Source organism: Sebastes fasciatus, chromosome 13, assembly GCF_043250625.1.
Source record: "Sebastes fasciatus isolate fSebFas1 chromosome 13, fSebFas1.pri, whole genome shotgun sequence".
NCBI lineage: Eukaryota > Metazoa > Chordata > Actinopteri > Perciformes > Sebastidae > Sebastes > Sebastes fasciatus.
Window position 1 is genome coordinate 16023062 of NC_133807.1, and position 13662 is coordinate 16036723.

General features: G+C 35.8%; 1 protein-coding gene across 5 annotated transcripts; it reads right to left on the reverse strand.

Moving 5' to 3' along the window:
- Window positions 1-311: 311 nt before the first annotated feature.
- Window positions 312-9590, reverse strand: LOC141780544 (uncharacterized). 5 transcript variants are annotated; one of them, XM_074655810.1, is made up of 8 exons: window positions 9449-9548; window positions 7343-7395; window positions 4638-4815; window positions 3743-3898; window positions 3223-3394; window positions 1765-1885; window positions 1603-1683; window positions 312-974 (listed from the first exon to the last, which is right to left on the reverse strand). In XM_074655810.1, exons 4-8 carry the CDS (start codon window positions 3797-3799, stop codon window positions 587-589), a joined length of 819 nt encoding a protein of 272 aa, XP_074511911.1. In that variant the 5' UTR covers window positions 3800-3898; window positions 4638-4815; window positions 7343-7395; window positions 9449-9548; the 3' UTR covers window positions 312-586. The 5 variants fall into 5 exon arrangements, with proteins under 5 accessions (XP_074511911.1, XP_074511913.1, XP_074511910.1 ...); XM_074655812.1 differs by having other exon boundaries at window positions 4638-4865; window positions 9449-9547; XM_074655809.1 differs by lacking the exon at window positions 7343-7395 and having other exon boundaries at window positions 9449-9590.
- Window positions 9591-13662: the final 4072 nt, after the last annotated feature.

The window sequence follows — 13662 nt, forward strand, 5'->3', positions numbered from 1 at the left end:
TGCAAGTTTTTGCAGATCTCAGATCAGCTTTCAGCTTTCAGATTTTGCAATTTGCGGGTTCCCTTCTAGACACGACCCCGAGAGTGCCAGCCGGGCAGTTTGTTGTGTTGGAATACAGAAAGAGTAACTTAGTGTTATCTAAAAGAGTTTCAATGTCTTAGCTGAATATTTAGATGATTTCAACAGTGTGGATGAGGTCTTTGAATTCGATGGCCGCCCGTATTTATTAGAACCAGAGTATACAGATATTCAGATTTCACGAGGAGACTTCTCCTTGAGCGGGACATAGACACAATAACAAACAGACTGGATCAAGAGAAAGGCAAGAAAAAGGTTTTATTTCACGGTAGGGTCCCTTCCATAAAGTTATCAGACACTTAAAATAACAATCTGAGCCTGTCAGTGGCAAAAACAAGCACTTTTAGTGAACATAACGTTACACTTAACCTCGCTGTTTACAGCGTTGTCCCTCAATATTGAACCAGTTCCACAAGGTGTTGTTGTAGAAGTTACAGGAAAGTAGAGACGAACAACTTCTATCTTTGACGACACTAAGGTGTGTGTCTTTTATTTCTCTCAGCTAACACTAAAAGAACAAGCCGTTAAAGACAGTGGCCGCTCCTCGTGGCGCGGCAGCGTCCAGCATTGACCTGAAGTAGTGGTCACAGTTGAGGATGGGACAGTCTGTAAACATCAATCTATAGTCGTAGTACACCGTGTCCTCTGGAGGACTTCCCTCTGGCCCTCCTCTGAAGCCAACATCCTCCAGGAGGCCCTCTGGGGGAAGGCGAGCCTCCTCTGTGGGCACTCTGCTCCGGTAAACCTCCAGCCTGGAGGTCTGGATCCCGACCCGGTCCTTGATCATCCTGATCAGACTGAAGACTCTGCTGCTGCTCAACAAAACCACCTCAAAGTTTCCTGGATGAGCTGCAGCAGAGTCGAAGGGGATCAGTCTGACACTCAGACAGATGAACCTGTTGATGGTTAAAATCTGACTTTTAATTAAGAGCAAAAAAATGTGAATTTGATGATGTAATGTGATCTAGAGTCATGTGAAGCTCTTTCAGAGAGTGGCTGTAATTAATAATCTAAATCTGTTTAATTGTTCTTTTTGATCAAAATAATAAATTGTACACCAGCAACTTAGTTGAAAAAGTCTTCAAAATCAACAGGAATAACAATTCAAGTGTAAACCTTTTTAATGCAGCAAAAAAATGGTCAAAACTTAAACAAGAATTAAAATTCCAGTATATAATGTATAAAGTATATAAACATAGAATTGAATTGAATAGATCAGCCCCATTGTCACCGAAACCCGATCCAGTATCGGTGCATCGCTATTATTATGGCAACAGGTCATAAAAGGCAACAACACTTGTCTGAAGGTCGTGTTGAGGTCGTCTTTGTTTACGGAGCTGTTGAGGCGACGTGTGCTTTAGTAACAGGAAATGATTTACTGCTGACGGCTAAGAAATAACTCTGACTTGTTCACCTCACACATGGAGGTCTGAATGTCAACTCGACATGAGAAAGAAAAGAGAGTGTTGAAACTGTTCTGGGATGTTCTTTGTATTTTTTGATGTGTTAATGTGCATGAGGTACCTCCTGTCCTGTTCAGGGTTTAAGAGCTGATGTTGATCACACCTGGATATCTGGGTGTCGATCTCTGTGCTGTCACTCAGTCTTTGATGTCAAAAAGACAGAAAACACAGTTAATAAAAACAATAAAATATACTCAAACAAAAAGGAAACAGATTATTTTACCTCAGTCTCTGCACTTGTCTGCTCAAGTCTCGATAACTGATCATGTCGTTGGCGGTCTTCAGCTGCTGAGTCAGCATGTGGAGCTGAAACGGCTGACAAGGGACGTTCAAGTTCATCAGACCTGCATGGATCAATAATAATGAGTTTATATCCATATCAATAGTTTAATCAACTGTTCATGAAATGTTGCAACAGTCGACCACATGCGAATGAGGCAAATTGTGCGTGTTTGCATCGTGTCTATTTGCCTCTTTGCATTGACTTTGTATGTAATTGCGCCACGCGAAAACTTTACTTCGCTCTTGATGTGAATGCGCCATTATAAAGATTACCCTGGCAAAAACTTTTCTCTCCATAAACACAGGAGAGAAAACTATTTAGATCAGACTTAGAAAATGAATCACCAGACATTTCATATTTGGAAAAATGGTTGTGAGAATTTGTAGATTTATCTGAATTTTAGGGGATGCTGAATTGTTTTGCAGATTTTGTCCGAGCATGCAGAATCAGTTTGTGCTCTTCATGTGGCAACCTGATAAAGTTTTACCCTTCATGGTTTTGCTTGTTATTGTTACTTATTGTTCCTAGTTTATTTTTTTTAAAAAAGGATCCGAGCGTTGCTGGACCGATCAAGAATTGTGTTAAGAAGTGAGCCAGATGTTCACAGATCAGCCATAACATTAAGACCACTGACAGGTGAAGCGAATAACATTGATTATCTCGTTACAATGGCACCTAGCAGTGGGTGGGATATATTAGACAGCAAGTGAACATTTTCAAATTTGAACTTTGTGTTGGAAGCAGAAAAAATGGGCAAGCGTAAGGATGTGAGCGATTTTGACAAGGGCTAAATTGTGATGGCTAGACGACTGGGTCAGAGCATCTCCGCAGACCGGTCAGGGTGCCCATGGTGACCTAATGTTGTGACTGATCGGTTTATGTATACTGGTCTTTTTGTATCCTGGAGCTGAAAACTGTGGCTGCTTTGTGAGTTTTTTTGTTTGTGGGGAAATTTATCTATCGGTTTTCTTGCTTTCTGAAAAGAGGTGAATCTCAGTCTGCACCACAGAGTCATTATCCTGCCGGTCTTTGAGCTCCTCAAACACCCTTCAGTACAAAAGGAACATTGTCCCGGTTTTGTTTCCCAGAGCTGCTCTTATCTGCGAGGCGGATGAAAGGAAATGACTCACAGCGTCCTCCGTGAATACTTCAGTACAACTACACTGTGGCATTTGGGTTAATACTGACCCACATATCTCTTTCTAATCTCTTTTTCCTTCAAGATTATCTGACATTCACAGGAGCTGGAACAGACACTGAAGTCTGTTGTAGAAGAGTTTTCAGTCTGAGCCCCCATGGATGTTAGCGTATAAAATCACAGAAACTACTGTCATTGTTTCTGAAAGAGGAAACTTGTTCAGACTTTGTGGATGAAGCTGCAGAGAGAAGATGGATTACCCAGGTAGAAATCCTTCAGGTTGACTGATCCACTTCTGTCTGCGTCACTGTGGCTGAACAGTACGTCCACCTGCAGCTGATGGTCCGAAAACCACCGAGTCATCTCAGACAGGAAGCCCTTAAACTCCGGCTGGTTGGATCTGAAGGGCTGCACGGTTTTGTCCATGGAAACCTTTGAAAACCATGTTTCAGACAAATCATATCTGATAATATACACTAACTGTACTTCTATCAGCAAAGGTGCATTTATGTAGCGGTGATAAGTTTTAGAAGTTTGGTCATTTTCTCATAGACTTCTATACAATCAGACTTCTTTTTGCAACCAGAGGAGTCGCCCCCTGCTGGCTGTTAGAAAGAATGCAAGTTTAAGGCACTTCAGCTTTGGTTTCACTTTTCAGACCCAGAGGTTTCCCACTGGCTTATTCGCTTTCTTGCTGAGAGTTAGATGGGAAACATTGATACCACTCTCTAACCAGAAACACTAAACACTCTTTCTCTTTTTTTTTGCTTTATACTTTACATTTTTATGCTGTTTTTTGGTGAGTTTTCGGGCCCGCTGCTTTTTCTTCTTCTTCATGTTGTCCTGAATGTGAAATGTCTCCTCCAGGACAAGGAAGGAAGCAGCACTCAGCTCTGTGTTTACAGTAGATACGAGGTTGATGTCACTCAGTAATCACTGTGGAAGAACAGATAAAAATACTTGTTGTTTATACTGGTGGTAGAATCACTGGAAATTGTATTTTTCCATTAACCTGCATTTCAAAGAATCAGATTTACGGCATCAATAACAGAGGGTTTTTTATTTAGGAATTTAGGATTTTTTTACTTGAATGTGAGGATAAAAATCAAAGGTTTTAAACAAGGAAACAAATTTGGCAAAACAAGTCTTTATCCATCATTTTTAGCTCACTATTTCAACTGTTTATCCATGACGTTTATCTACTATTTCAACTGTTAATCCATTACTTTTAACATTGGCTAACTAAACTGTTCTGTATCATTTATATCTTTATATCTTGTTTTTGTTTTTTTCAGATTAGATGAGCTAGGCCTACTCCGCAGTCTCCGTACCCTCAAGCAGCTACAGAAGTAACTCCTGGGTGGGAATTGTAAAAGGTCTTTTTTAGCAGACTGGATGTATTGTGTTACTAAACCTGTTCTGTGTTGACCTATGACTGGACATGCTCCACAACAAACAACTGTAGGATCTGCAGCCACCCTGTTTTACAGTGAGTGATTAATCCTGCTCAACCCCAGCAGATAGATACACACACATTACAGCAACAGAGTGACAAAATAAGGGAAGAATAGACGTGATGGTTTAACCATTGCTCATCCTTCCTGCTCATCTTAAACAATGGAGGCAGGAAACAAAGCCGTGACCAGTTAAACATGATGAGAGTGAGTGTGCTCACTACTGTCTCTGGCTTCCTCAGGTCCCAGTCCCAGTCCCAGTCCCAGTCCCAGTCCCATTCCCAGTCCATGTCCCAGTACCAGTGCTGGGAGCTGTGGGGGCTCCTGACATCCAACCCCTCCCTCAGACACAGACAGGAAATCCTGTCTGGAGACGAAGGTGTACGAGGAAAGACTGACCTGGAGGAGAGCCAGTCAGGATGCCTCTTAGTCTGAGTGAGTTTGATTTACTGTGAAAGATGAACTCATATCTTTAAGTGAAAGTAGTGACACCTCAATGGAAAAATACTCTTCTAATTTAAAATTTCAACAGCTTTAAGTGCTTTAATTTAAACTCTAACCCCAACAACATCTCACTTGGAAACATTAACATGTTTTTAAGACATTTTAACTGTTTTACACTGTTTGCACCTGCACTTTTCAACAGCGAGCACAACTTTGTAGTTTTAACATTCATATGTACTTTATATCTTTTTGGGTGGAATAATCTATAGCAAAACAATGCACCTTAATTTATAAAACTATCATATTTTTATGTACAAACTTAAGCTACAAAGTAAGTATAGCGGTCCAACTGGTAGATGTAGTGGAGTAAAAGTACAAAGTAACTAGTAAATACTCCAGTAAGGTACAAGTACCACAAAACTGTACTTAAGTACAATACTTGTGTACTTGCACTACTGCATACAAAGTTTTTACGTGACAAGACTGATTTTTTTGTATTATTATTATTATTATTATTATTATTATTATTATTATTATTATTATTATTATTATTATTATTATTTATTTATTTGTTTTTTTTTCTTATTATTTTTTTAAGTTTAAGTTTAAGATTATTTTTTTTCTTATTACTTTATAAGTTTATCTACTATATCTACATGGGTTAATGATTATAATGTACAATATTTCCCTCAGAAATGTGGTTTATAAAACGTATTAGTAGCCTTGTAGTCTCCAAAAATGAACATTTTCAAATAAAGTACCTTAATTTACTTTGCTAATTCCCACTTCTGAGAACTGGAAGTATTAGTTCTAGCAATAACACTGAGCTGGTGGTACAGTTTGTACTTATGCACTGATAGTATTACTGTTCCCAGTCTCTGTAATATGCTGAAATCCCACTGAGGATCAAAATTGAAACTTCTGAAACAACTGAATGAGGTCAACTGTGAAAAAAAAGATCTTTTTCATGTTTCAGACAGAAAACACAACACACTTCTTCTTAGGAAAAAGTTTGTCTTTCATCTTTTGCTCTTATAAAATTCCTCTCATGCATATTTATATCTCAACAACAAGCAGATCACTTCAAAGTGGATTTCAGGTTCTACTGACAAAACGGAGAACCACAGGTGTGCCCCTGGTATGTAGAGAACAGAGTGGGAGGTCAGGGAGACTTTTTTTACTCTGTGCACTCATGCAACATGAAATGTAAGAACAGTCGCTCATGCAGGACTTGATGTATTTTAGGCTCCAAACAAACTTAACAAAGCTCCAGAGGGAGTATTAGAAGAAGTATTCAGTAAATATACTCCATTAAAAATGAAAATCCTGCATTGAAAATAATGCTCAAGTAAATATATTATTAGTAGGACTGTCAATCGATTAGAATATTTAATCGCGATTAATCGCATGATTGTTCATAGTTATTCACGATTAATCACACATTTTTTATCTGTTCAAAATGATTTAATACTCTTATCAACATGGGAGTGGGCAAATATGCTGCTTTATGCAAATGTATGTATATATTTATTATTGGAAATCAATTAACAACACAAAACAATGACAAATATTGTCCAGAAACCCTCACAGGTACTGCATTTAGCATAGAATATATGCTCAAATCATAACATGGCAAACTGCAGCCCAACAGGCAACAACAGTTGTCAGTGTGTCAGTGTGCTGACTTGACTATGACTTGCCCCAAACTGCATGTGATTATCATAAAGTGGGCATGTCTGTAAAGGGGAGACTCGTGGGTACCCATAGAACCCATTTTCATTCACATATCTTGAGGTCAGAGGTCAAGGGACAACTTTGAAAATGGCCATGACAGTTTTTCCTCGCCAAGATTTAGCGTAAGTTTGGAACGTTATTTCACCTCCTTGGCGACAAGCTAGTATGACATGGCCAATGGATTCATTAGGTTTTTTAGTTTCATATGATACCAGTATCTTCACTCTAGCTTTAAAACTGATCCCGCTACAACCTAAAAAAAACCAAGTTGTTTAAATGCGCTAAACAAATTAGTGGCGTAAAGTGAATTTTCCGTTCACGGGTTATCGCTTCAACTTTGACAGCCCTTATTTTACTTATTCACACATGTAGATATTGTAGATAAACTCAAATGTATCAGTCTTGTCAGATAAAAACTTTGTATCCAGTAGTGCAAGTACTCAAGTATTGTACTTAAGTACAGTTTTGTGGTACTTGTACCTTACTGGAGTATTTACTGGAGTTACTTTGTACTTTTACTCCACTACATCTACTAATTTGACAGCTATATTTACTTTGCAGAGTAAGATTGTGCATAAAAATATGATCATTTTATAGTAATTATGATGCCTTTGCTTTGTTATAGATTATTCCACCCAACCAGATTTAAAGTACAAATAAATGTTGAAACTACGAAAGTGAGCTTGCTGTTGAAAACCGCAGGTGCCACCATAGTACAATGAGTCATGAAATGGAAATACTCAAGTACCTCAAAGCACCGTGTTTCCTCCACAGTGACCTGTAATCCCTGATTATGTTGAGCTGTAACAGAAAGGTCAAATCTGCAGTATGGAGAGCTCCTCTGAGTGTTCCCAATCCCTCGCCAGTGTCAGAATAATGAATCAGCTGCAGTTCCTCAACAGTATCTGTATTTATATATTTATACTTGTATATATTTCACATTTATGGTCCCTTTCAGTAAAGTGCAGTGGTGGAATGAAACTAAGTACATTTTTTAAGTACATGGAGTTTTTTTCATGCCACTTACTTCTACTCCACTACATCTCAGAGGGTAATATTTTACTTTTTACTCCACTACATTTATCTGACAGCTACTAGTTACTTTACAAATTGCACACAAAACACAAAGAGCTTATAAAATCTGATGTTTTGTTGTAAATTAAACTACCCAACAAATTTTACAAATCAATCAATTAATTGAGAAAATAATCATCAGATTAATCCATAATGAAAATAATCATACAGTAAAATCCTGCTTTTACATTAATGCATGAGTAATGATAATCTAATGATAGTTTATATAATAGTACAACAATCACAGGGGACTTTTTTTACTTTTAGTACATTAAGTACATTTTCCTGATTATACTTATATGCTTTTACTAATGAGACATGTCCAATACAGGACTTTTACTTGTAACAGACTGTTTTTACAGTGTGGTATTTGTACTTTTACTGAAGTAAAGGATCTGAATACTTCCCCCAACGCTACATAAGTAAAGCTTTCAGTCACATAGAAAAGTCAGTATCTCCTCAGATCAGTGCAGCAGTAGAGAACGTAATGTTTGGTTACAGCTTCCTCTGCTGGCTGAAAACAAGAACTAAAGAGGATGTGATGAAGGCTCAGCTCCTTTTAAATAAAATACTGGAAATAAAAGATGTAATTTATTATTGCTCCAGATGTAAAATTATATTACAAATTAAAAAAGTCAAATTTAGGATGTAGGCTAAGCTTAATAAACAGCATGTATCATTAAATACAATATCTTCCCATATTTATTCTCCCAAATTTGAGTATTTCTGTCATTTAGACCACCATCAGGACGCTAAAACTCTTCACTTAAACACCATAATAATATAATGTATATAAAATAATAATAATAAGAAGAAGAAGAAGAAGAAGAAGAAAAGAAGAATTTAAACATGTCGACGCAGACCTGTGGGAAACTAATCAAATTTCTGATTAGAATCAGCCTCTACTGCTGTAAATCTACTCTCATGTACTCTATTGTACAATTTTGAGGTACCATTTTCTGTTACTTTGTACTTCTACTCCATATCTCAGAGAGAAGTATTGTACTTTTTACTCCACTACATTTATCTGATACCTGAAGTTACTAGTTATGTTGCAGATTTATATATAGATGTTACTACAAAATATAGATCAACTAATGAATTATGATGTATTATTATAGATTAAGCCCCCCAGCAGTATATAAAGTAATTCAAATTAACTCCACTTTTACTTGCTGCAACATTAAGGTGATGAACACATTAATGCATCAATAATTATAATCCAATACATTATTCTGAAATGACCCATTTAGGGCTGCAACTAATGATTCATTTTATTGTTGATTATTTTCTTGATTAGTTATTTGGTCTATAAAATGTCAGAAAATTATGAAAAATGTTGATCAGTGTTTCCCAAAGATGACGTCCTCAAATGTCTTGTTTTATCCACGACTCAAAGATATTCAGTTTACTATCATAGAGGAGTAAAGAAACCAGAAAATATTCACATTTAAGAAGCTGGAATCAGAGAACTTGACTTTTATTTTTCTTGAAAAAAATACTCCAACCGATTTATCGATTATTAAAATAGTTGGAGATTAATTTAATAGTATTAATCGGTTAATTGTTGCAGCTATTTTTGGTACTTTAAGTATATTTTGATGCTAATACTTTTGTACTTTTTACTGAATGCAGGACTTATGACAGAGTATTTCCACACTGGAACTTAAAAGATCTGAGTACTTCTTCCACCACTGATAATAATCAATCAGCAGCATGACATCATGTTTGATATCAGTGAGTAGATGTGTCATCAGTATATATATATAATATGACTCACATTGAATCAGCATTCAGACAGAGCTGGTCCTCTCATCAGGCTTCTTCTTAAAGTTACATCTTTTGATAAGTTTCTGTTTGCCTCGCTGTGTTGACCGGTCGCCATGGGAACGTGACCTCCACACACACACACACACACACACACACACACACACACACACACACACACACACAGTGATTCATGTGAAGGTTGACCCACAAAATAAGATGAAAAGCAAGTCTTTGGAGAAGATTCAGTGCAGATGGTTGTTCTTTTTGTTTTATAGCTCATCAACAACAAAACAAAACCAAGATGTCTTAGTTGAGGATCTGCAGATAATAAATTAACATGTTAACTCTTCTGTCCACTAAGGGTTCAGTGTTCACAGGCTGATTTGAGATCTTCTTGTAGATTTTGATTATGTTTAATGTTTCACACGAAAAGCTAAATATTGATCTAAATATTTAGTTATTTGCTTTAGAATTAATCATTTCTGCTTTCCCTTCCTGAATACAAAATTACCAAAACTATTAGATACTAAAACTTAATGAGATAATAAGACACCATGATATTATGAAAAATTATGAGATAATAAGTAAAAAGTACACGATACAATACGGAAGCTCTGAAATCTGAATCTTTTTTCAGTTAAATCTGAATACTACAATACAAAAGTATGAAATACTACGTCATAATATGGGATACTAATTATTACAATTTGTTTTTATAAATACCATACTTACTCTTATAATTTTCTAGAAAAAAAACAGGTATGTATCTTTAAATTAATAATAATAATAATAATAATAATAATAATAATAATAATAATAATAATAATTCCTGGAAAGTACTACATAATTTGTTACTAATTATAGAGAAAATTTAGACTATTTAATTTTTACCCTTTCAATCAATTAATTTCAATTAAAATCATCATTTCGTTTTTTAATCAGCTAAATATGTTAAAAATATTTGTGCAAAATCTTAATCTAACAGTAACTCCAGCTGTCAGATATGTTGGGGAGTAAAAAGTACAACATTTCCCTCTAAAATGTAGTAGAAGTATAAAGTAGCTTAAAACTGAAATACTCAAGTAAAGGACTTCAAAATTGTACTTAAGTACAAGTACTTAAAATACTGTATTTATTATATTTCCAGAGTAGAAACATCTCAATTATGTGCTTTTAGGAAATGTTCAGTACAGATGCTTGTTCTTTTTGTTTTATAGCTCATCAACAATAAAACAAAACCAAGTTGTCTTAGTTCAGGATCTGCAGAAAATATATAAACGTGTTACTTCTTCTGTCCACTAGGGGTCAGTGTTCACAGGCTGATGATTAGTTCCTGCAGCCATCAGCTGATCTAGTAATATACAGTAAATGGAACATTAGTTTTATCTCTTTATGGTACGTGGAGGTACTAATACAACAGTGAACAATAAAAAAATAAGTCCTTCATTCAAAACCCTACTTAATTTAAAAAAATACAGTCAAAATGTACTTAAATGTAGTTAAGCTCATTGACCATTGACCGTGGCTCAAAAAAGTGTTGTAACTTCTATTTTTCATCTGTTTTCAATACTTTCCTGTAGAATTTGGTGATGTTTTATGTCACAATGAAACATGAAATGCTAAATATTGATCTAAATATCCAGTTAATATCTTTAAAATTAATAATTTCTGCTTTCGTTTTCCATTTTGTTCTCAACGAGTGTATAAGACAACCTACGTACATTTTAAATTGTTTGTAAAAGTCAGGTTCAAACTGATGGGAGTTATATATTGTTGTTTCTTAACAGAGTTTCATTACAAATATTCAAAAACAACATTCATAACCCAGCTTAGACAAGAAAGTATACAAATCACAAGCATCCTAAAAGTGCTTAAAAGAAATCTGCATGCATTGATTATTGATTTCTCAGCTTTTTAATTTCTACAATCACGATCTGTGTCGTTAACATTCTTCTGGAGATATTCTCCATCTGTGATCATCGGTCCGATCTCTGCCAGGATGTGACACCAGACGAGGTGACAGACTCGACCTGATGCCACAACATATGAAAACCAGTGTTACATCAGAGACACCCAGACTAATGTGAGTCTGTTTCTCTACCGAGGGGAGACGTTTAATAGTGCATAGTAATTAAAGAGAAAATTGAGACGGTATTCAATTATTACCCTTTCAATCAATTAATTCTAATAAAAATCAAGTTTAACCTTTAATTTTTTAATCAGCTGAATATGGTGAAAACTATTTGTGCAAAATCTTAATCTAAAAGTAACTCCAGCCGTCAGACAAATGTTGTGGAGTAAAAAGTACAACATTTCCCTCTAAACTGTAGTAGGGTAGAAGTATAAAGTATCATAGAATTGAAATACTCAAGTAAAGTAGAGGTACCTCAAAATTGTACTAAAGTAAAGTACTTAAATACTATCTATTAGATTTCCTTAGGAATATCACAGGACTTGTTTTTGTCTTTTTGGAGTTTATAACAAGCTTTACATTATATAATCTTTATAAAACAGGTGGTATTGCACAACACATGGTAATCATATCCACATCCTTCTACACACTGTTAGCATTGTATTTACACATCAGTGTGTTGTGTGAGACGTCTCCCTCGCCCTACATACAGCATGTTCAGTATGCATTATTTCATTTCTATGTCATCTCTCTTTTTCCTTATTCTGGTGTAATTACAGATAATAATATTATGCAGTAGTTTCTTCTGTGCAGCCTAATGACATTGTAATCCATTAGCCTACTTTCTCCTTACATAACTCCCACGAATGCATTACATTTCACATAAAATAGTTTACTCCTTTGCTATTTTCTCCGCTATTAATTATGATGATTTTATGCTGCGATGACACACTTTCCTCCTCTCTTTGATGGATTATTTAAATATTCAAGTTCTCTGCATGTGAAATGGAAACCAGTACTGTCCTGAGAAGTGGTGAAACACACAAATATTAATTGCAGTAAATAATTTGTGGACCAAAACATGCCAAAATACTGAAATGGCTTTTTAAGATCAACATCGTTTGTATTCCCTTCCTGTGTTCGTTTTTCACGCTTTTCTGCTGCATCTTCAGTAAAGCGTTGTTGTTCGGGGCCTCGGTGGCGTTCTGGTCCCTGCGTGGTCGGACCAGTGAGCAGGCCAGTCAGGGCCTTTGTCATTCCCTGGCCTCCCAGTGCAAACTGGAGCCAAAATGGACTCCTTATCACCAGTCAGACGACGACACAGTCCCTCCACTCTGAGCTCCAAGTTTCACCAACATCTACTTTTTTTCTTTTTGATTTTTTTTCCCTTTATGATTTGTGAGCTCAACAAAAACACAATATATCAGGATGATAACTCAGCGGTTAAGCGATGTTCACGATACCGGCTGCCTTACGGATGCACCAACTGTGAAATTCTGGGCCGATACTGAAACCAATGTTTAAAATAACAATTTAGCTGATAGCCGATACCGATGTCTTTGTTTAATTTGTTTTTGCTGTTATTTATTCCCCGTTTATTCCCCATCATTAAAAAAATTATTTTAAAATCATTCAACATTTCATTCTTTGAATGAGCACAAATTCAATCATACAATTATATGAAACAACCTTTAATATAACCTTCTCTCACATGAAAAATATATATATTTTTTTAAATAACTGCTTTAAAAGCCTTTTCAGCTGCCATACAACGACCTACTCAATGAGAAGAATGTTTCAGTACTTACAAACAAAACAACAAAAATATTTGTTTTGTGAAACATGAATTAAATGTAAATGTAAAAGCGATTAGAAACATTAGCATTGTTTCGCACTCACTGACTTTACCTTGGCAGGCAATCCATATATTAATGGGCATATATTAAGTATATTTGGCGACCCATTTTACATTTTTCATTTTTATTTTTCACATGTTGCTGTTCGTAAGATATCATACGAACCGTTGTATGAGGATACATTGTTTAATACAAATTTTAATTTTGACCAGATGATGGCACTAAATGAAAATGAGCAAATGATTTCATGGCAAACCATCCAACATTTGTCAAGACGTTTCACGCAGAACCACAAATGTTAACCTCATGGTGGCGCTGGAGGTCTCAAAAGTAATCCGGATTCATCATCTGGATATCTGTACCAAATTTATTGGCAAATCCTTCTGATAGTTGTTGAGATAATTCAGTTTGGACCATAGTAATGGAAACGCCCCTATAGCATCGCTAAAAACCGAG